General features: G+C 42.5%; 2 protein-coding genes across 2 annotated transcripts in view; one reads left to right on the forward strand and one right to left on the reverse strand.

Annotated features, from left to right (window-relative positions):
- Positions 1–1,482: 1,482 nt before the first annotated feature.
- Positions 1,483–3,918, reverse strand: PIGC (phosphatidylinositol glycan anchor biosynthesis, class C). The gene is made up of 2 exons (XM_008589432.1): positions 3,705–3,918; positions 1,483–2,876 (listed from the first exon to the last, which is right to left on the reverse strand). Exon 2 carries the CDS (start codon positions 2,656–2,658, stop codon positions 1,765–1,767), a length of 894 nt encoding a protein of 297 aa, XP_008587654.1. The 5' UTR covers positions 2,659–2,876; positions 3,705–3,918; the 3' UTR covers positions 1,483–1,764.
- Positions 3,731–22,997, forward strand: part of LOC103604858 (chromosome unknown open reading frame, human C1orf105) — a 24,395-nt gene continuing 5,128 nt past the window's right edge. Inside the window, exons 1-4 of the mRNA XM_008589435.1 lie at positions 3,731–4,300; positions 5,118–5,203; positions 8,672–8,762; positions 20,364–20,431. Of these exons, the coding sequence (XP_008587657.1) occupies positions 3,731–4,300; positions 5,118–5,203; positions 8,672–8,762; positions 20,364–20,431 (815 nt within the window). The remainder of the gene's footprint in view (positions 4,301–5,117; positions 5,204–8,671; positions 8,763–20,363; positions 20,432–22,997) is intronic.

The following is a 22,997-nucleotide window of genomic DNA, read 5'->3' on the forward strand; positions in this document are numbered from 1 at the left end:
ACCTGTTTGTATCATGAAACATAATATTCACCTGTCCAAATAAAAATCAGAAAAAGAATGCAAGATGACAGAGCTAAAGACATTATTTTAAAATCTTGTTCAAGATATTTTTGAGAAAACTACATTGAGATTAAAAAAAAAAAAAATTACTTCTTAATACCATTCCCCCGATGAAATTTCTGATTTGAAATTAATTTCTAGTAATAAGGGGACAGTACAGAAACTTGCCCCAAATGAAATATCACAAGACGAACCAGCTATTCTGGGAGGCACCTGATGTAATTTGCACCTTGTCTTTGCCCTCTTCAAGTTTTCCTACATGTCAGCTTACTAACAATAGCTAACATTAATACAGTGCTTGTGCCAAGCATTCGTCAAAGAGCTTTGCATATATCTCATTCAATCACAATTCTAGACAGATATTTTTATTCTCACTCTACAGATGAAAACTGAGATACAAAATAGTTAAATAACTAGCCCAAGATTTGACCATTTTCTCCTTCCTTAGACAGCTGGCTTGCTCACCATTACCTGAAGTAAAGAATGCAATCTATTGAATATTCATAGACCCCAAACAGCTACTCAAACCTCCCATTCCAACTTTCCACAACATCCCCTCTGCCAAATTCCTATAACCCTAAACTCCCATCAAACACTTTCCCATCTTCGTGTGAGTGCTAAGAACAGATGTAGCATAGTAGTACTCACATTTTGCCTGCAAATGTGTTTTTTGGCCTGATTCATTTGAACTTGAGACAGAATTTATTTACAAGTCAGATTTCATACTAAAAATCAGATTTACAGTTATTGGAATTTCATTTAGAACTGTCTGAAGTTGTAAAGGTCTGATCTGAAGCTAGGCCCAAACTCTGAACAGAAACAATCAGTCAGCAGAGTAGCAGATGCCTTCACTGAACAGGGCATGCTCTCTGCATAGTTTTCCACAGTTGCCATTAGCCACACAAAGGATGCCAGTTTCGCTTGCTTACATTACTGACCTGGCTCCTAAAGGCCTTTGCTAGATTGCCCTAAAACCATCTTTTGTCTACTTAAATCTCACCTATCCTCCAAGACTAACCTCAAATGCCACCTCCTCTCAATTATTTTGTAATTATTCGAGCTGAACTTTATCTCCAGCCTCTTTGAATTCCCCTAGCATTTTGCTTACGTATTATGACACGTCACAATCACCCTTTTAATTAGTTGTGTACATACACACCTCACTAAAAACTAAGTAGAAACTCTGAGTTGAGGTTAAGTAACCACTTCCGTGATCTTGAGCAACAAAACTGGACACAGCATCCAGGTGCAAGGATTTGAGCTTTAGATAAGTAAGAAAGCTTGCATTAGTACATTAAAAGAAGGTGTAAAGAAGTGACTTTATACACATACACAAACATACACACACACATTTATTCCTATTCACTCTTCATGCCCCTTCCGTCTGCCTTGTGCTTATAGAAAAATCATGAGACAACTTGATTAATGTTATTTTTTTAATAAATAGAAACCACATCACTACATTTGTTACAGAGAATAATAAATGAGAGGCAATAATTCAAGAAGGCCACAGAAAGCTTTTTCACCCACAAAATAACAAAGGATAAACACCTTCACCAAGCCTTTGGGTAATATTCTCTTGATCTCTGCTCTCTCACCCACATCAACATGCTGCTTCCAGAATGGAACTCTGCTTTCAAATTTTATACTAGTTAGAAGAGTAGTCTATCAGCTTTCCTTAATAATATAATGGAGGTCCCTAACTTAGCTAAGGAATCTGGACAAGTCTTCCTTGATTTCAGCTTCATCCCAAGGCCCATGAATGTTTTCTTTAAAAAGCTGCAGGCGAATGAGGTAGAAAGGGCAAAGACATGAAATGGAAACCAGCAGAAGGGCAAAGAGTATAGCTCCCACAGCACTAATGGACAGCAGGCCTCCCAAGGCTGAGAATGCAAAAAGCAGTGTGACCCCCACATAGCTGCGGGGAGTACATGCCTTCAGTTTCTTCTGCAACATGGGCCACAGAGCAAAAATCTGGATGGCAAAAGTCACCATGACGAAGGCATGCAGGGACCGGGGAAGCCGTGAAGCCAGGCAGACAGAGGCAAAGATGGCCATATTCAAGGACAATGTGCTGGATACAATGGCAGCATTGGCACCATAGTCAAAGAAGATGAGGTGGCCTAACAGCATGAAGACTGACATGGCATAGATGGTGTCAGTGCTAACAGACTCTGTCAGGGTCTTCAGCACTGGTGAAAAACCATAAGTGAAAGTAATAAAGACTAGGGCGCTCTTCAAGTCAGCCCACCGGGTCCGCCCACTCTTCTTCCGCCCTTCACCTCTATCAATGAGATCAAACAGAACATACCCAATCAGTGAAGAAGCCAGGCCAGTCCCAAAAAGCCAGTGGGGGGCCAGAAGACCCTCATCCATATACCACCATATAACCACAAAAACACAGACGCTGCACAGCTGCTGTATCACCACACTGGATTCAAATACCACAGCCCAATACTGGTATTTCCGGGCATAGATGTTTTTCCGGAGCTCCTCCAGGAACCTCCGGTCCACGTAGTTATCAGGGAAGGGCTGTCGTTCATACAAGACTTTCTGCCACTTGGCCTCCTTGGTGTCAGTTACAGGTTGGGCACACATTATCCTTGCCCTCAAACTCAGGCCAGTTCAATCTCCCTTGAAGAAGTCAATGTGGTTCTCATTCCTCACGAAGTTTTGAAATAAGACCTCTCTGGAAATTCCATGCTGTGCTGCGGTTGACATTCTACCAGCCTTTCCTTGTTTTCAAAGGCAGCAGTCCAGGCTAGGCCTGCAATAGATGAGTTTGTTCTTTGAGGCAGGACGACACAGCCAAGTTCCTAAAAAAAGAGAGACTATGAACCTACAAATGTTGTGAAAGGTCAAGAGTGGGACTGAGCTAAAATCAAACCAACTCGGTTTACTAAAAATCTGAGCAAAATATTATGTAGTGGCCATCTTATAATTTGGGACATTAAAACTGCATTTCAGATTTTTAAGACATCATCTCTTGAAAAATAACAGATATCTGTTGGCTACCACCCATTGAGCACCTACTATGTGCTAAATGCCTCATGTATAGTCTTTCATTTAATCTTCTCAACCATGCAAGTGAATATTAGTCCCATTTAAACTAATCAAAAAAGCTGCGATTCAAATTGCTTAAGTAACTTTGGCCCAATGTAAGAATGGTAAATAGGGGAGCAAGGATTCAAACCAAAGGTTGATCTCAAAGTTTACGTCACATCATATCTCCCTCTAACAGTTCTTAACTAGGGTTCACATACCCCTGGTATGTGACACTACATGCCAGTATCTGCAATTTATGCACATCTACAGGGATAGTATCCATAGCTTTTATTGGGTTCTCAAAGGCATCTGCTTTTTTTTTTTTTTAAGTTATCGTTCTAAAGACAACAGTAAACTGCACTATACAGAAAGACAAAAGCTCTACAGTTTATTTAGCTAAAGCCAAGAACTCAAACTAAAGAGTCTTCATCCATTAGATGAGCTTACCACCCTTTAAAGAGCTATCATCCTACTTAAAACGGCGAAACTCTCATGAAGAGTGAAAAAGATAATCATCCGTTTTCCACAATGGGAAAACTAAGCCTCAGAAATACCAAAGTCACCCAGCATATCTGAGAACAAAATTCTCACTGTCCGACCTTATTTCTTCCACGGAGACCACATGATGGGTTTTGCTTCGCCAGCCAGCCGCCCTGAGAACCCCTCTCACCGCAGCCGGGACCCCTGCTCGCCAGCTCGCCATCTCACGGCGGCGGAGGACTCGCGGCGCCGAAAAAGTCAACGCTCGCCCTCAGGGTCGGGAGCGGGGCTGGGCGGGGGCAGGAAGCGGTGTTCCCAGCGCGCCTGCTCACCCTCCGGGCCTCCCCCGCCCGCCGCCGCCCCTCACCCAGTCTTCGGCCTGCGGGGCACAGCAGAGGAGAAGGCCCGGAAACACCGACTCTCACACGGAACTCACCTGCCCGTGAGCTCACAGGGGTGCACAGCCGGGCTAGGGCAACCGCCCGCCTCTTCCCCATCCGGGGCGCTGGGGGGGTTGCGACAGCGGCCGAGCACTTCCGGGTCCGCCGCCACCTCCGCGGCAAGAGCGCCCTTCCCCGGCCGGGGGCACCGCGAGGCCGCTGCTGCCCCCTCCTGGCTGCTCAGAGGACCTCCGGGCTCCTTTCTAGAGAACCTCCCCAAAGCCAAAGGAAACCCCCAACAGAGACTGAAGGAAATCCCCAACAGAGACAGGAGAGTTGCCCTCCGAAGGGCTGGGTAGGGAGAGAGAGGGCAGGGACAGAAGCTGGGCTGGCAGAAGACAATAATAGCCTCTGTGGTTGAGTTCCTCTTTTCAGGCCCTCAGCTGGAGCCATCCATGTGTCTGTGGGACAGATACTAGGTGTGTACGGGTGTCTAGCACTGTTTTTGGTGCTCACGATGCGGCAGTGAACGAAACAGGCAAAAATCCCTGCTCTCATGGGACTTTATTTTTTGTTCATTGACCTTTACAGAGTTAATATCATTTCCCTTTTCATAGTGGACAGATCTGAGACTCCGAGAGGTAGTAATTTGTCTAAAGTCAAGCATCTGAGAAGTGGAAGAAGCGAGATCAATACCCAGTTGTCTATAGCTTCAAAGCTTGGTTCTTTCCTCTTTTCCTCCCTGAATGGGTGACGGTGGTGGGCCCTGTGTCTGAAAAGAGGCTTGGAACAGGAGATTGCTAATATTCAGCTGAGTTGGTGGAAATATTAGAGGATGTATAAACAGATGGAAGAATAAAGAAACAAAGGGATACAGTGGAACGCAGGATATAGTAGACACAGAAGTCAGAAAACATGAACCCATTTACTAGCCTTGTGACTCAGGGCAAATCACAGTATCTGAGCTTTGATTTCTTCATCTGCAAAATAGAGATGACACTATTTGCTCTTGCTACTTTATGGGATGGTTTAAAGAATCAAATATAAAACATAGAAATGTTTTGTAAACTGTTGACTGCTATTAGCTTACCTGGATAGCAATGATCAACTGCTATAAGTTCTGTAAAATGATCTCTTTCTGTTTCTCTCCAGGCTTCTGTTCCAAAATTTGACAAGGTTCCTTGGCTTAGCAAGGCCAGCTTCATAAACAAGCCATTAGTGCTTAGCCTCCCCAAAAGGTAACTTACCCAGCCACTGAGGGTGACGGTTTCAAGAAAGGTTTCGCAGAAGATGATTTCTTAAGGGATGGGTGGCATTTATCAGAGGGGCCCATCTGATCAGTTGAGAACCCCAAATCACGTGCTCAAAAAACAGAAATGTCCTGGGTTTCTCAGATAAAAGTGAAGGCTGAATATAGGCCTGGTAGAAGGAGACGAGATCCCAAATAACCTCCCTCTCTACCACCACCACTCAACAATATGAGAGAATTTTGCCCCCTAGACACTGCCTTTCAAAACTCTTCCATCCTCTTCCTCACCCCACTTTTTCCCTCTCCTTTAGTTTGAAATTTTCAAAATTCTAACCCTCAAAAGTCTAGAACTATAAATTTCCATTTTTACAGAATAGCAACCGTCTATATTTAACTTTGAGGCACTCTCCTCCAATCTCATCAGTTCCACCCCTTCTAGACACACCGTTATAGGACACAAAGTTCTGTTTTTCAAAATTGGAGAAATTTGTGTGTAAGGAGCACTCAGCTGCCGCTTGAAATAACTGGGTTTCTTCTTTTCTTCTCCATTTTTTTATGAAATGGCGCCTAGGTGTGGTGACACACACTGTTCTGGGAAGAGGAAATGGAAGGACGGGTGGGTGTGAGATAACGTGGGGGTGGATGGGAAAAACCAGAGACAGGGCAAGGAAGGGGCAGGCCTGGAGGCAATTTCACAGGCAAGTTATACACTAACAAAGGTTGGCTCCCTGGCATGTGGGGCAACTTGCTAGAAAGGTTGTACTTACACTGCTCTGGGAAGAGGAAATGGAAGGACGGGTGGGTGTGAGATAACGTGGGGGTGGGTGGGAAAAACCAGAGACAGGACAAGGAAGGGGCAGGCCTGGAGGCAATTTCACAGGCACGTTATACACTAACAAAGGTTGGCTCCCTGGCATGTGGGGCAACTTGCTAGAAAGGTTGTACTCTCCATAGAGTTTTTCCTCCCAATGGTAACTGTCATGTACCCTCCTGTCCATAGATAAGTGACTCTCCATGAAGAACATCCCATCACTCTCCACATCCGCACTTCAGTAGCACGTACCTTTGCTTTGTCTGCTGCACCTTTTAAAAAACAACATTCTCAGTAAGCAGTTAGACAGTCTTGTGTATTTTCAGAGAAAAATGCAAAAGTACTTTCGAATGCTTGTTGTTGGGTTCTGTTATTTTTGCATAACTTTGAATATATCTAAAGCAGGCAATCAGAGGTTCGATAAACCCAAAGACTGGTTTAGGAAATAAAACTACTAAGTTCTTATTAAGAGTTAACTCTTCAAGGGTTACCATGAGTAATGAAAGTTTAGTATCTTTTAATTGGAGGTGGGGCACAAACGCACATGCCGATGACAGTCAGATGGGTGGCAGAGTGAGTACAGCTGGCCATATGGGAACTGCAGTGAATGAGAGATCGCCTCCCTGACCAAGGGGGCCAGCCTGCCTCTACCCCAGTCAGTGTTGCCTGCAGGTATGTGAGTCCAATGGCCAAATCTGCTGAATTTTCTAACAATAGTAGAAATCTGGACTTTTTTTTAAATGTGGAATTGACATGTAAGAAACTAACATCCCACCATCCCCTACTACCCCCATGCCCATTAGTCCTGCCCCTGCAGCCAGGAGCAAAGCATCCCTGTGCATGGCTCTCTTGTCCCCAGCTCCTTTGTTCCCTAATTGTACAAGCCTTTGGTGGAGGGCGGGGAGTAGGGAGCAGGGCAGGGCGTGAGAACAACAGGCCCAGAGCACAGCTGGGCATCTGCAGCACCTGTTCACCTTTACAGGCAGGTCCTGGAGCATCACAGCAGACAGTCTGTCAACAGCCAGCTAGGAAGGGAAGGGGTAGTTCTTCCTGCAGCCAGCCAAACTTTAGCTAGTCGCAAGGAGAAATTATCTAAGGTGGGCAGTGAAGCTCTACTCATTTCTATACAGGAGGTTTTGGACAGCAATATCAATCCTTGTTTAGTGAAATGGAGCTTACCTACCTCACAAGAATTCTAGAAGACTGGACAGCACCTGTGAGGTGCCCTGAGCTCTCAGAAGGACAAGACAGGCACACAGTATCTTTTGAAAGGATGGTTTGTTTAAGTATCGACAGTTCTTAAGGATCAGAAGCTCCTCATCTGGCCAAAGTTCTGGGTTCCAAGCTGTTTATTTTTGACAAAACCTTCTTCTGAGACTTTGGGGGAAGGTTCTCAATGTGCTTGAAGTATTGCATAGCATTGGGCAAGCAGTTCTTACAAAGAACAGTCTGAAAACATAAAGGAACATTCAGTGAACATGCTCACATTACACCCAACCACAGCTCTGGAAACACACCTGCGGGCTGGGAGGAGGTGAGGCTTGGCTCTGAGGGGAAGGGGCTGTACGGACCCCCTTCCTTCGAGGAGGACTCTCTCAGGTTGGCCTGACAGTGCTTGAAGCCACATCCACCGTCAGTCTCCAGAGTCCTGGAGGTCGCACTGAGGTCCTGCTTAAATGAGACAAGTGTGTGCTGAAGCAGTTCTAAACTGGTCTTCTGGTGTTTTCTGGTCAGCATTTAGGTGACAAGTCCAGTGCAGCCTATTCCCACACCAAAGACAAAGTCCGTGAAGGATCTCGGGTCAGACCTTCCTCCCTCAGTCTCAGTGGGCCCAGGGAAGTGCTGAGGAGAAACGAAACAATAAATGCTTCATGAACACCAAGGGCCTTTCACACACGCCTTTGTTTTAAATGAACAATAGACAATAAAAGCTTTCCTTATTAGAGAGGAGAGGTGTTCTTGGTGAAACTACCAGCATTCTGAGTTTCCCTTTCTTGGATGCCAGGGGCAGACACGGTGACGCACATACAGGCAGGTTCTGATTACCCACGAGCCTCAGCCCCTCACCCTGGGATACAATGAACCCCAGTGGCAGGTGAGGCCAGCCAAAGGCAGGTCACCCTGTGAAGAGAACTGGTACGGTCCCTGCGACATCACTGCTTCACCTGCTCACTGGAAAGAACATTGCAGAGGAAAAGAGTGGTGCGAGGGAGAAGAGTCCTGTGGGAGGACACAGGTGGCTGGTTTTAGTGTGTGGGGACACATAATCCAAAAATGCAGGTCAGGTGTGAAAGGACAGGTACTTGTTAAACATCAAAAGGCTTCAACACACACCATTTCAAAAAGGAGACCTGGGGCACATTTTACTCATTACACATCTGCTTTTAGGAACAATCTTTTTCGTGCCTTATCTGTATACTGTCTTGACAATCCAGGACAGGCATTAGTTACTTCAAAACAAAAGGAATGGAGAAGCCAAAGTCACTTAGGAGGCAAAGCCATCTTTGGGGAGCTCCTTCATGGCCTGAGCCCTCCAGAATTACAGTGGAAGGCAGCTGCCAGGGGTGTCCCTGCATCCTCTGAAACGAGCCTGGCTCTTCAAACTGGGGACTGTGGTTCTAACTTTCTCTTGTTTTCATTACTTAGATCTCCTCATTCGTCTGCCACTTTTCTGATTTCATCCAAGAAGGATATGAATTTGCCAATTGTGTTTCAAGTTCCAGATGTTTTATCTAAGGTACTCAAATTTTTTAAATTGAAATGAAACCAACAGCAGTTCTAGTATGACACAGAAGGTGAATATATTTCCACTCTCCTTAGCACAGCCCATGCCTGGTACATCATCAGCATTCAATAAATATTTGTTGAATAAAATGAACGGGCACCACCCCTGTCACCCTGTCTCAAGTGCCTCAGCACATCAATCCACTAGAACTAAGAATAAAGGCATAAGGTTAGAATCATCAAAAAGGGAAATCAAACATTGAATATGGAGGCATCTGCCCCCAAGACCAAAGGACATCTTCTCAGCCTGTGACTGGAACCAATCTTAGTTCCTGGAGTCTCTAAACCCTCCCCCCAATAGATTACTTACGTCTCCCACCTACAACTCCCTACAACTGTGGCATTTTACATTAAAAACTCCACATTTCCCCTCCACCTCACATAGGAATCACCTCACTGGCTACTGGGTGACACTCGATGACACTATGCAGCACAGAAGCTCCTGTGATATTAACAGTGCTTGTGCAGTCAGCACCCCCTGAGGTGGAGAAAGAGAGAGAACAGTCAGTGATATAAGCAGTTTCTGCGCCTCAAAAAATCACACGTCGCTCATAGGGCTGTTGTAGGCAGCGCCAGGAGTAGTGTTCCTAAAGCACTTGGCACAGTGCCCCACATGTAGTGAGAGCTCAGTACCTGTGAACCACACTAGGAGCCCTGATGCGAGTTGGTAAATGCTTAGTGAGCCCTTTCTACTTGCCTTATAACACAGATACAGAGATGAGTAAGTCAGCTGCAGCCTACACAAGTGAGTGGGGATGCCAGCCCCATGAGTGTCAGAGAGAGGGGCAGAGTACCCGTGAGAGAAGGTGGAAGGCAAGGTCACCTCTGGATGGTGGGGGCAGCAGAGATGGAGAGAGGGCATCTGCATTGAATCTTCTAGGTATTATTTTCACAAGTGGAGGGAAAAGCCAGGAGCAGAGGAAGAGCTGAAAAGACTCTCAGGTGAAGGGAAGAATACCAGCAAAGACATGGAGAATGAGACTGCAGGAAGTGCTTGAACAACATCAGGGAATCATGGGTGCAGGTGGAAGGGGACCAAGAGGGCCCGAAAAGCCACGAGCAGCGAGGAGACATTCCAGGTTTTCAGCTCATTAATCCCCCTAACACCCTGGATAGGCAAGTAGATAACAGCGGCCACCATGACATGCACCGACTGGTGGTGGGGGTACAAATGGGAAGGCAGGATTGGTTGGCAATTGCTGCAGAACCAGCAAGAAGCCTTTCAGTCATCCAGGCTCTCTGAACTTCCTATTTAGACAGACTCTCAGTTGCCACCGACTACCTCCTCATCCCAGGTCTACTCTGAGTCTCAGTGCACCTCGAGGCAACACAGGCACTAAGACAGCAGGCACCAGCCTGGGCAGGGCGGAAGATGGAAGAGGAAAGCATTAATATGACCAGGGGAAGCGAGAGGCCATCCAACAGCAGGGCTCATTAGTAGTTCATGGATGCAGTACTCAAGCGGGCCTCTAGATGGCAGTGGGAGCAACTGCTTCTAGCTGCTTGACCAATGGGCTGCAGGTGAGGCCAGTCTCTGGGTAGACGCACCAGAAGTCACAAGTCCCTTGCTGCCAGGAGGAGAGGAAAACACAATTACCTCATACTCACCCTACTGGGGGCTGGTTTATGTGTGAGAAGGAGAGTCACCCTTGCAGATTGGAAAAGCAAGTAGGGCACCTGAAATCCATGTTCTGCTGGGGTACCAGGCAGGTACCTCATCTCAGCCTGTAACACAGAGCTCCTCAAATTTGCATCTAGCCCCCAGAGTCTGCTGTGTGCATGAAGGCCTGCACATGTATGCTGTGAGGTAAACAGGGGCTCAAGAAATGATGTGTGTCTTATGGGAGAAGAATGTACCGTGGACACTCGAGCTCTTCCTTTATCCTCTAAATCAGGACCTGCCAGGAAGCTTCTGGCAGTCCTGCAGCCAACTAGAGGCCCTGGACACTGAGCATAGGTGCAAAGGTCCTGCCACATGGCTCCCTTCCTCTTCATCATCACAGGTCAAAGGGCAGAACTCTGAACATCCACATTCCAAGTGGCATTCCTCCGCTGGCCAGGAGCAGCCCTGCGGCAGATGCAGGTGTATGTGTGCCTGGAGCAGAATTCCCTAATGAATAGACTGAGAGAACACAGGCTCAGAGACACAATGACAGGGAGAGGAGACAGCAAGACACACACACGCAAGTAGCGGGACAAAAAACAGGAAAAGGCAAACGGACAGGCAGAGCTAACAAAGAAGAAAAAATTTCAGTGAAGGCAAAGAAATGAAGCCTCAGCATTTCTTTAAACGTTTACTGTGAAGAAACTTCTTTATTACGCAGGACTTTCCATGCCATTTCCAGGCATTGATTCATGACTCTTCAAGATGCCGTACCATAGGAAGGTGAATCATAATGGTTGCATAATTGGGTCAAGAGGTGATTTATTCAGTGATCCACAGCAGGGCAAAAGCAGATGTATGGTGACCTGGAGAACTTCCACTGGAGACCCTAAACCCCTTCGCCTTCTTGCTGGGGTTGGGTGTAAATTAGCTGAAGCTCTTCAACTACAACAGATTATAAACTGCCATCCCACCCTCTCAATCCCTGCCCCCACTCTCTCTCTACTTTCTTTGATCTGGGTTTGTTGTTCTAGTTTAATGAGTCCGAGTAAAGATGAGAACATTATTTTGCTTTTAACAGACATTTGGCAAAAAAGCCCTGGCTAAAAAGATTGTGTAGTAGCAGAGGTACAGCTGGGAAAATGTATAGAACGGTGACTTCCTATTTTCTCACCACTAAGAACTATTTTTTAGTATTTCTCTCATTGACTCTAAATTTTAAAAGCTTGCGACAACCAAAGAAACTCCCTTGTATACTCCTAAGTCCTTTTTATATTTATGTTGCTTACATAGATCAAACACATATAACTACAAACACAATTGTTAAAAGGAAGTAATAATGAACATCGTTGCCATGAAATGGTGATGGCAGCAAGTTTAATAAGTCTGGATGACAGGTACATGGCTGTCTATTATTTTGTGTATGTTTAAATTTTTTCCTAGTGAACAGAAGGAGCATTTTTGAAACTATATTCAGCTTATTCTTTAACTGAAATGATTGGTATTTTCAGATAAAAGGAAAATGTGTAATTATCATTGGGTTTTTGGGGGATAGTTAATATAGTTCTCTGACCACTACCTTTTGGACTGGAGGGGATATAAGAATAATTATGCCCTCATGTGGATCCTAAGAGTCTACTCTTCTCCTGAGGAAAGGTAGTCTGTCTTTGAACTTTCTAGCCGACTAAAACTAAATACATGTGCTATTGGACAAATCTCAACCTTTCTGGGCTACAGTTTCCTCATTGGATTAATTGAACCAGGTGAACTGTGAAGTCTGACCCTGAGGAAAGGTAGTCTGTCTTTGAACTTTCTAGCCGACTAAAACTAAATACATGTGCTATTGGACAAATCTCTTAACCTTTCTGGGCTACAGTTTCCTCATTGGATTAATTGAACCAGGTGAACTGTGAAGTCTGAAGTCTCTCTCAGTTAAGTCAGAAGAAAAGAAGAAGGGACAAAAGGAATAGAGGTATCAAAGGGCAAGAAGGACAGAAGCAAATTTGTCGTGCTCCTCAAATCATATTTGTGATGTCTATTTTTAAAATTGCCATCTGTGTTTACATTTTCAGTTTTTGTTATGTGAACAGGTGTGTGTGTGTGTGTGACACAGAGACAGAGAAAAGAAAGAGGGTAGAGGAGAGACAGAGACAGAAATATGTTCCTCTGTTTCTTTACCAAGGACTCAAGAAGGCTGAGGACTTGGGCCACGAGCCAGCTCTTAGGAACCTCCACAGATACTGACTTCAGATATTAGTATGTTTCCAATTGTGAAATGTGAGGAGCAGGCTGTGGCTTCTGGGGACTGGCTGAAATCTGCATCATACCTTGACCAAGCTATAAACAGGTTGCTATCACTCTCCTGTCACAACTGCCATCTGCTGTCCTGGTGACAGCTGCTTGGGAAATGAGAGCTCCATTAGCATTTCAGTGCCTCTGGCTTCAGTGATATATAACCATGGACTTGTGCTGTGAACCAGAGGCCAACTCACTCTCCATTCCTGCTACTGCTGCTGAGCTGGCCTTAAGAGGGAGATGGGAATGCTGCAGAAGGAAAAGACCTTGGTTTCGGGGCTGGAAAGAAAGACAGACAGAATGGAGGCGATGAGGTCTACAAAATATGGAATCCCAAATTGTCAGCATCGACTTTGGATTTGCCCCTCACAGCTGCCTTCCATGACTCCCCTGGGCCTACTCCTTCCTCTCCAAATAAAGAGGAAAGGGGTAACTCTTCTTGGAGGCAAGGCTTCACTTGGATAGTGAATCCGAGGTGGGATACAACCACAAATCAAAGATTGGTTTTTACCTCTGCGTGTAAGGCATGGGCAGGACTAGAGCATCTGCCTCTGTCTCCTGAGCCACACAGACCATCGTCAGCAGAGGAGGGGAGGCCAGAGAGTTTACATTATTGACCAAAGTCACTCAAATCGCTTGAAGAGCCAGGAACAGAGCTCTTCCAGCTCCTGTCCAGTGCCCCTCCCTGGCACATCACACGGGGTGAATTTGGTGCACGATAACACTAATGTCCTGTAACGTTTCCCTGAACACAGCGTCATAATAGTGATCTTCACACACACACGTGTATTTTGTTTTAGGTACATATATGTTGGTTATGTCTATATTTACACCTGATTATTTATTTATTTATTTATTTTTCATGAGGGTGATTTTCCAGTAAAGTCTGGAAAACCTCTTAGACAAATTCAAACAGAGCTGTAGCACACACGCCTGATAATTTTAAATGTTCACAATGACTCACTTATTCAACCAACGCTTGTTGAATCCTTACTGTGTGCCAAATTCTAGGAATACAAAGATGTGTAAGACATAGTTCTTGCTCTTAAATACTTCTCAGCCTGGTGGAGAACACACATGTTTAAAAAGAGGAATAAGGATAGTACAAAATCCAGAGAAAGCTCTACCAACTCTATGATGAATCAGAGAGGCAGGCACCCAACTCAGGTTAGGGGGATAAGAAATGGTAGGAGGGGCAGGAGAAAGGCTTTCTGAGAAAGTGACACCTACATCATGTTTTAAGGTATGAGGAGTTAATAAGGCCAGGTAAGGCAATATAGAAAACATTTTATCCTTCAGGTTCCAAGGGATGACAGTCAGCGTGATTATGGGACTCTGTAGTCATACTTAGAGTTGGCATTAACCTAGTAAGATCCTGCCATGCACCTTAGAGTTCTCATAAATATATTTATTACTTGATTTGCAGGGAACCTTGTGATTCCAATCCCAGTAGGGTCTAGTCGTTTTCTTATGCAGAAACCAGAAATCTGGGAAAGGTGAAGGAATCAACTGCAGGGAAAACAAAAATCTGCTTATAACTCTACTAAAAACAAACCTGCTCAAGGATTCTCCTGCACCCACCTCCCCCTGCCCAGGTATTCCACATCCTTTCAGACCAATTGCAAATACCACTACTAAAAAGCCTTTCCTGATCCCTCCAGTCAGAAGCATTCTCTCTTTTCTGAAGGCTTGTTCTATGGTATCATGAGCATACGACCTTGAATCACAGTTTCAGAAAGGTATCCTAGTCTCACTTCAAAGGTGTGAGGGATGGAGGGTGGATCCTGAGCTGCAGGGGATATGTGGGAGAAAGTTGTGTTGGCCTTGAAGCAGAGGAGTGAATACACTCAGACTCTTCCTGTCTGGATTCTCTTCTCACACCACCCCTCCTCCCACCCGGCAATGTGGCCATTCCAGTCTATCCTCAGTTACCTGCAGCTGGCTTGCTAAGCTATTCTTTCATCTTTTACACAGTGTTTTCTGGGCTCAGGATGCCCTCCCCTCTTCGTTTTCACCCCACAAACACCTACTCAAGCATTGCCTGTTCTTTTAACCCTTCTCGCTCCTAAGTAACTGAACCCTTTTAGAGGTTCAGGGAGTTATGGGGCTTCTTCTCCCCTTAGCATAGCACCAATACAATCCACACACACGTGGACACATGCGCGTGCATGCACAATCCTTCATCCTCTATTATAATCATGAAACAAGGAGCTTAATCTTTGGGTTTATCATTAATTCAGTCAGCATCTCAGTAGAAAAGCTGGAGAGAGATTCTATAGACTTTCTATCTAGTGGGGGGTGTCACCTGTCCTGGATATTTGTAACTGGTGGTGGAGAATGGTGGTGGGGTAGGAGAATTAGGAAAAGAAAGGAGACTAACAAGTAGGATATAGAAGGAACAAGGACAAATCTCTGCCATCAATCACAGCTGCAGAGGAAAGAGGCCTGTTTCAGGAAGGATGCTGTTCCAGGTTGCAGTTAGGACTTGGGTTAACCTAAGGTTTCAGGTAGCGTCAGGATGGTTGTTAGGGTTAGGGTAAGAATTGGGCTTGGGTTAAGGGTAAATTTAGCTACATGGTTAGGTTTAGGGTAGGGGTTGGGGAAGGGTTTCATAACTCTAATATTCTATGATTCCCTTTTGACTTGGGGAGGAAAGTGGGGCTAAATGTGCAGTAAGAGGAAGGGCAAGCAATGGAAGAAAAACAGGAGATATAAGAAAGGCTCCTTCACTGAGTTCATGGCAAAAGTGCTTCAGGCTAATAGGATAGGAAAGAGAGCAGCAGTTTTGTGAAATTTTTGAGTGGGATTTGGAAATTTAACTGCAACTACTGGCAAAGCTGTATCTTGATATTGTGATCTGTGTTCATTTTCTATGTAATTAAGATCACAGTGTTTAATATTAGCATTGACTGGAGTTTGGAAAAGTAGGAATGGGATTTTTTCCTAGTCTTATTCCTGGAACCATGGATATTGTGATCTGTGTTCATTTTCTATGTAATTAAGATCACAGTGTTTAATATTAACATTGACTGGAGTTTGGAAAAGTAGGAATGGGATTTTTTCCTAGTCTTATTCCTGGAACCATTTGTGTCCACATTTAGAATGCACTGACCCCAGGCCTAAGCTGACCTTGGCAGCAGGCATGCTTGGGACTTCAGCAGCTGTCATATTTCTCAGGACGTCTTCCCTGACCTTCGCCTTTGCCCAGGCCTGATAGGAATGGAACCACATGTGGTGGTTTTACCATTTGCTGCAGCTTCCAAAAGGAAGGACCTCAAACAGAAAAGTGCCGAGGAACCCTTTCCTGTGCTGTAAGAACCTGGTAGGAAACTACAGAAAGCTAGAAAATAAATATGAAATACCCTTGCCTCGCTCTATGCAGTAACACCTCAACATGCTTTCAGGGGGAGGAACTGCAGATCTGCTGTGGTCACTGTGACACTCCTCCTTTCTCAGCAGTGAGTTGAACGCAGATACTGGGGAAGACATACAAAGACTCCTAGGAATAGAAGGGAACTCCCTCAACCTAAAGGATATTTATGAAAAACCCACAGCTAACATCATACTTAATGGTGACAGGCTGCCTACTTTCCCCTAAGATCAGGAACACGACAGGTATGTCTGCTCTTGCCACTTCTGTTCAACACTGTACCGAATGTTCTCAGCAGGGCAATTAACATAAGGAAAAGAAATTAATGCCATCCAGGTTAGAAAGGAAGAAGTAAAACTCTCTCTATTTGCAGATGACATGATCTCATAAATAGAAAGTCCCAATTAGGATTTATTTAGAGCTAATAAATGAGGATACAAGGTCAATATACAAACATTAATTTATTTCTATATGCTAGCAGTAAACAATCCAGAAATGAAATTAAGAAAGCAATTCTATTTACAATAGCATCAAAAACAAATACTTAGGAAAAAAAGAGGTACAAAACCTGTACATCAAAAACTATAAAACATCATGGAAAGAAAGTAAAGACAACCTAAAAAAATGAAAAGAGCCCTGTGTTTATAGATTGGAACACTTAATATTGTAAAGATTGCAATACTCCCAAATTGATCTACAGATTTATTGTAATCCCTCTCAAAATCCCAGATGCAATTTTTGCAGAAATTTATAAGAAAATTTAAAATTTATATGAAAAGACAAGAGATCCAGAATAGCCAAAGCAATCTTGAAGAAGAGGAACAAAGTCAGAGGACACACACTTCCCAGTTTTAAAGCTTACTATAAAACTACACTCAGGACTGCATGGTATTGGCATGAGGACAGACATATAGATCAATGGAAAAAACTTGAGAGTCCAGAAATAAATTCTTACATTTATGAACAATTGATTCTTGACGAAGGTGCCAAGACAATTCAATGAGGAAAAAATATTCTTCAATAAAATAAAATGGTACTGGAACAACTGTATATCCATATGCAAAAGAATGAAGTTGTACCTCTTCCTCACACCAAATACAGAAAAATAACTCAAAATGGGTCAAGTGCCTAAACATTAGAGCTAACACCATAAAACTCTTAGAAGGAAACATAAGTGTAAATCTTCATGACGTTGGAGAACGCAATGGTTTCTTAGATAAGCACAAGCACCAAAAGAAGATAGATAAATTGGTCTTCATCAAATTTAAAACTTTCGTGTTGTAAATAACACCATCAATAACATGAAAAGACAACCCAAATATTTGCAAATCATTGGATAAGAGACTATATCGAATAAGGACTAGTCTCCAGCGTCTATAAAGAAGTCTTACAACTCAACAGGAAAAAGACAAACACCCTGCTTAAAAGTGAGCAGAAAAGTTGAATAGATATTTCTCCAAAGTAAATATACACATGGCCAGTAAACACGTGAAAAGATGCTCAACATTATTAGTCATTAAGGAAATGCAAGTCAAGCCCACAATGCGATAAACTTTACATTCACTAGGATGGCTATAATAGAAAAGACAGTGGACAGTAACAAGTATTGATGAGCATGTGGAGAATTAGAACCCCCATACATTGTTAATGGGAATACAAAACATTACAGCTGCTTTGGAAAACAGTTTGGCAGTTCCTTAAAACTTAAACACAGAGTTGCCATATGACCCAGCAATTCCATTCCTAAATGTATACCCAAGAGAACTGAAAACATATTTCCACACATAAACTCATACAAGAATGTTCATAGCAGCAGTATTCATGGTAGCCAAAAAGTGGAAATAACTCAAATGTCATCAACTGCCTAAGCAAAATGTGGTCTAGCTATCCAACTGGAATATTATTCGGAATATTATTCAGCCATGGAAAGGAATGAATACTAATACATACTACAACATAGATGAGCCTTGGAAACATTATGCTAAGGAAAAGAATGCACAAGGCCACATATTGTATTGATTTCATTTAAAGAAATGTCCTTAATATGCAAATGCACAGGGAGAGAAAATAGATAGTGGTTGCCAAGGACTGGGGGGAAGGGAAATGAGAAATGACTGCTGATGGGTAGGGGGTTTCTATCTGGGGATAATGAGATGTTCTGGAAGTAAATAGTAGTGATTGTTGCACAACTTTTTGAATACACTGAAAACCACTGAATTGTATACTAAGATGGTAAATTTTATGATATGTGAATTATATCTCAATAAAAAAGATTAGAAATAAAACTTTTTTAAAAAAATAAAAGCACAAAATGGACGAATCTCAAAAAAAAAAAAATAAATCCTAAATAAGACCCGTCTTGCTTAATACTCATATTCCTACACTGAGCCAGGAGCTTAACCATTTACTGTGGAAGAAATACCTACTGATGATGGTTATGATTGTGAGTCACCGTGGATATCTGTCTTGATTTTGTTTAATCTGTCTTTTATCACATCTCTACTCCAAATGGCTCATCTCCGCCTCAATGCACGTATTTTGTAGTCCTTCTGTTATCCACATTGCTCTCTAATTAACACTTTCAAGTCCCTTAAAAGTAGGACTGTCAAGCTAGACATACTGTATGGAGATAGGCATTCTCTCACATAAATTGATTTCAAGGTCCATTCGTATAACTCAGTTCATTTCAATAAATATTTATTGATTGCCTGCCATGGGTGAGGTACTTAAATATCTCAGCTACAAAGAAAATGAAAAAAAATAGAAAGAGTAAAACATAAGCCCTGCCTTTAAGGAGCCAATAGATAAACAAAAAAAAAGACAATAAAATTTGATGAATATAAACAGAAATAGACCAGATGGGGAGTGAAGGGGCAGGGAAAGTAAAGATCAGGGAAGTCTTCCTGGGGAAAAAAAAGTATCTTCAGGGTTTTTAAAGAATTAATAATTCAGTCTTAAAATAATTATTTTTTAAAGAATTAATATGATTTTTCTCAGAAACAACAAAAAACTGCTGTCTTTGGCAGCTTTGTTCTGAGGTAGCCCCTGTAGCCGACTTCATATAAATAATAGTTCTAGCTGGATTTAGGGGCTTTAGAACAGGGATCATGCTATTCAGGAGAAGGTAGAGAGTCTCTTGCATCTTTCCCTGGAGCAGAACCAACTTGAGATAAAATTCTGAAAAAAAGGCAAAGTCTGTCTCTGGCACATTCTCATCCCCTTTTATGTAGTATCTAGAAACCTCAGGTTCTCACCAAAGGCCTTGTTGCCCCCGCTACCCTCAGATGCTCCTTGTTACCAGATCACTTCCTTCCTCCCCCACCCCCATCCTCCCCTTGGCTAATGAGTTAGGAGGACAATCTGATTAAACGTAATAGGTGTTTGGCATTTGTGTAGACCACAAATTCAGTTTTTTGCTATTTTCAAGCACCTCTAAAGATCCTTGACACCCTGTAATTTGCAATTTTCTTGTATCATGAGTTTAAATAACAAGTCACTTGGTACTAGTCACTCAGTGAGAAGACCATGTAAACTCACCCACATCTTTGTGATTGTTATAGCTATTATAATTTTTGAGAAGTAATCTTACAAATGCTTCTTAGTGAAAACACTTCTCCAAAAGAAAACCAACATCTAGTGCTAGTAACAAATCTGAAAAGGCTCAAGAAAGTGATGTTTCTTAACCAGGAATACTGTAACCGTATAGTGATTTTAGCCCTGTATGAAGAGCACATTTAAAATTTTCATTCATTCATTCATTCACTAATTCAATCAAAAATATTTCTTAAAAAGGCATTGTGTTAAGGGCTGGAAATATAAAAAATAGAGATGTGGTCTCTGCCCTCATGAAGCTGATAGTCTACCAGGGAAGCCATGCATTAAACAAATTCATGAATTAAAAGGTTATGAGTCTTCTAATGGAGGAAGCCCAGAGAGTAATGACAGCAGAAGGCAGAGGACTACCAAACAGTAATCCAAGAGTCAGTAGTCTCTGTAAGAAAGTGATAGTTATCCCAGGACCTGAAGAATGGGTGCAGGTGGTCTAAGCAAACAGGATTTGACAGCTTACTAATCTTGAGGTACCGTACCTCAAAGTCTGATAGCCAGGGAAGAACAAAGACCCTATGACTTAGGGCAAGATGATACTTCCTGGTTCACTCATATCACAAAAGGATGTATGAATGACTTTGATATCAAATACAACTCAAGTTCATGAAGGTGGTACATTATTATCTAAATCAGAATGCAGTTATGGGCAATGTTCCAAGTGAGATTTTCTTCTTCAGGTACAACCAAGAATTCCAGTAATCCCAAATGATCTGAAAATATCCCGTGAGAATTTTATGAGTCACAGGTAAGTTAGATATTTAAATCAGGACATGATTTTAGTTCTGGATATGTTTGTTTGGGGACACAGGAGAATGGATTGAGAAGCATAGTAAGTAGAATGTTTAGGGAATACTTAGGAAATGAGCTTCTTGACTGGATTCATTTCTGGTTAAAACAGATAGACCCCCCAATATTTTCATCTTTTTGCTTGAACAGTTATTGAAACTTCTGTGGAAAGCATAATCTTCCTTTCCACCCTCACAAGAACAGAATAAGGAATAGGATAGAAGATTTCTTTGATAACTCAGTCAGAATTAAATACAAATTTTCCATGTAGATGATATATATAATTCACAAAATATGGGAGATTATACATAATCTGTCCTGAGTCCAGGACACATTCTGTTACTTTTTAGTAACTAAAATTCCCCTCGTCAGTTTGGTTGTCATTTGCTACTTTCTTATCAAGGGCAAGTATAACAGAAATAAAATACAGATTTCTGATTAGTTGGGGTTTCAAAGGTTTTTTTTGTATTTAACTATCAGACAGGGGAGAACTCAGTTTTCACTTTATTAAAAAACTCAAAACATAGATTCACCCTGGATAAGGCATCAATGTAAGCTGACTTAAAAAAAAAAAAAAGCAAATAAAGAAATGTAGGTTGACTTGCCTTGCAATAGATGGGTGGGATATAGACATACAGTCACCCTTACATATGAACAACCAGAAAAGTTATGTGTGATCTAATGGCAATATTTAATTTTTTTCCATCATACAAAGAGCAATAATGTGGGAAAATAAATGGAACTTTATGTTGCACAGTGGTAGACATTCTGATTCTTTTCATGACTTTAGGGCCATTTGCTCTAGACTGAGATATAAATTCAGATGCACCGAAATCATCATGTACGGGGTGCCTGGCCCAGACAGACAAAGTCATGGAGGAAATGAGTATTTGGGAAATACAAGCTCCTAATAAATTTGACCTATACTGACTCTATACTTTTAAAGAGCTCTTAGATCATAGTAAAAGCAATTCTAATAAATATTCTTTATGGACTTTAAATGGAAAACTGAACTATCTAAAATCAGGGATTTCTGAGCAAAAGTTCACTCTTCTATGAAAGAGATTTTTGAAATTTGTTGTCCCGTTTTATTTGTTTGCAAGTTTGGTACTTTAGATAAAGTCCCAAATATCAGAATCATTAGTTGGTTTTATTTTAACAAATAGCTTGTATCCCTTTAAAACTAAGACCAAGGATTGAACCAATCCTTGTGGAATATACTATAAAGCATATGTACTTCACAGGGCCTGGTTTTCCAAAGCCTTACAGTTTCAAATATTGACCTTGCAGATGACTGGAAATTTTCCTCAGGCTATAAAGTCTCTAGTGTAAGATAAAGATTTGTGGCACAGCAAGGTTGCTGGTTAAGGACACACTAGTTACTGATTACTATATAAAGATACTGGAAAATTTCTGGAGGGAGAAGGAATGTTTGCTAAGATCAAGCCTTTGTTGGTGGATAACTTAATTGTCTACTGGAATGTCATCTGACTTGTTTCACTGAAAGTTACCAGCCTATATTGTTAAACTGTAACCCCACCTAGGTTCTCTTCCTGTAACTTCCTGGTCTGGAGAATAAATGCAGGAAGAGAACCCCAATTCGGGGTTAATTTCCCAAGGAAGGGATGCCTCCTGCTGGAGGGTCCCAGGAAAATTAACCACTTCGGGGTCTCTCACTGCTCAGAAGAGATGGGCTTTAAGTAATCCTTTGCATCTCCGTCACCCAGGGGAAGTAGGGTGACAAATCCATGGGAGGCAAAGCAACACTAAGCAACAAATCCTAAAATGATGTCAACACCAACCAGAAGTATCATTTGATTTTTTTTTTCAGTGTAATGAAGGAAAATGTACCACTTCTATTTGAGACTTAGCTAGAATGACTATAAAAAAGGAACTGCTTCTGCTTGTAGCTTATAAAATCTGTCCTCATAGTTTTTAACTCTCGCTACATATATAGGCAGGTGGAATTGTCCCCAATGGGATAATAGTTCTTTAAAAGTGACTTTTTTTTTTATGTTTTGTTTTTTGGCAATCTCTCTTTTTTTATTTTATTTATTTATTTATTATTGAATCATAGTTAATTATACATATTTTGGGGATTCAATGTTGACACATGTTGATCAAATCAATATTACTAGTATATTGGGCCGGCCCGGTGGCGCACTGGAGAGTGCGCCACTTGGGAGCGCAGCGGCGCTCCCGCTGAGGGTTCGGATCCCATGTGGAGACCGGTTCCTGCTCACTGGCTGAGCGCGGTGCGGGCACAACACCGAGGGTTGCGATCCCGTTGCCGGTCCCCGGTACGGGCGCAACACCGAGGGTTGCGATCCCATTACCGGTCAGTAAAAAAGACAAAAAGGAAAAAAAAAAGTCTAAACTCAGTAAGCATCAGAGAATACACACAGAAGAGAAACTCTACAAATGTAGTGAATGTGAGAAATCCTTCATTAAGAAATCATACCTTACCATACATAAGAAAACACATACACGGGAGAAGGATTGTGGAAGTAATGAATGTGAGAAAG

Source organism: Galeopterus variegatus, unplaced genomic scaffold (genome assembly GCF_000696425.1).
Source record: "Galeopterus variegatus unplaced genomic scaffold, G_variegatus-3.0.2 Scaffold5446, whole genome shotgun sequence".
In the NCBI taxonomy this organism is placed as follows: domain Eukaryota; kingdom Metazoa; phylum Chordata; class Mammalia; order Dermoptera; family Cynocephalidae; genus Galeopterus; species Galeopterus variegatus.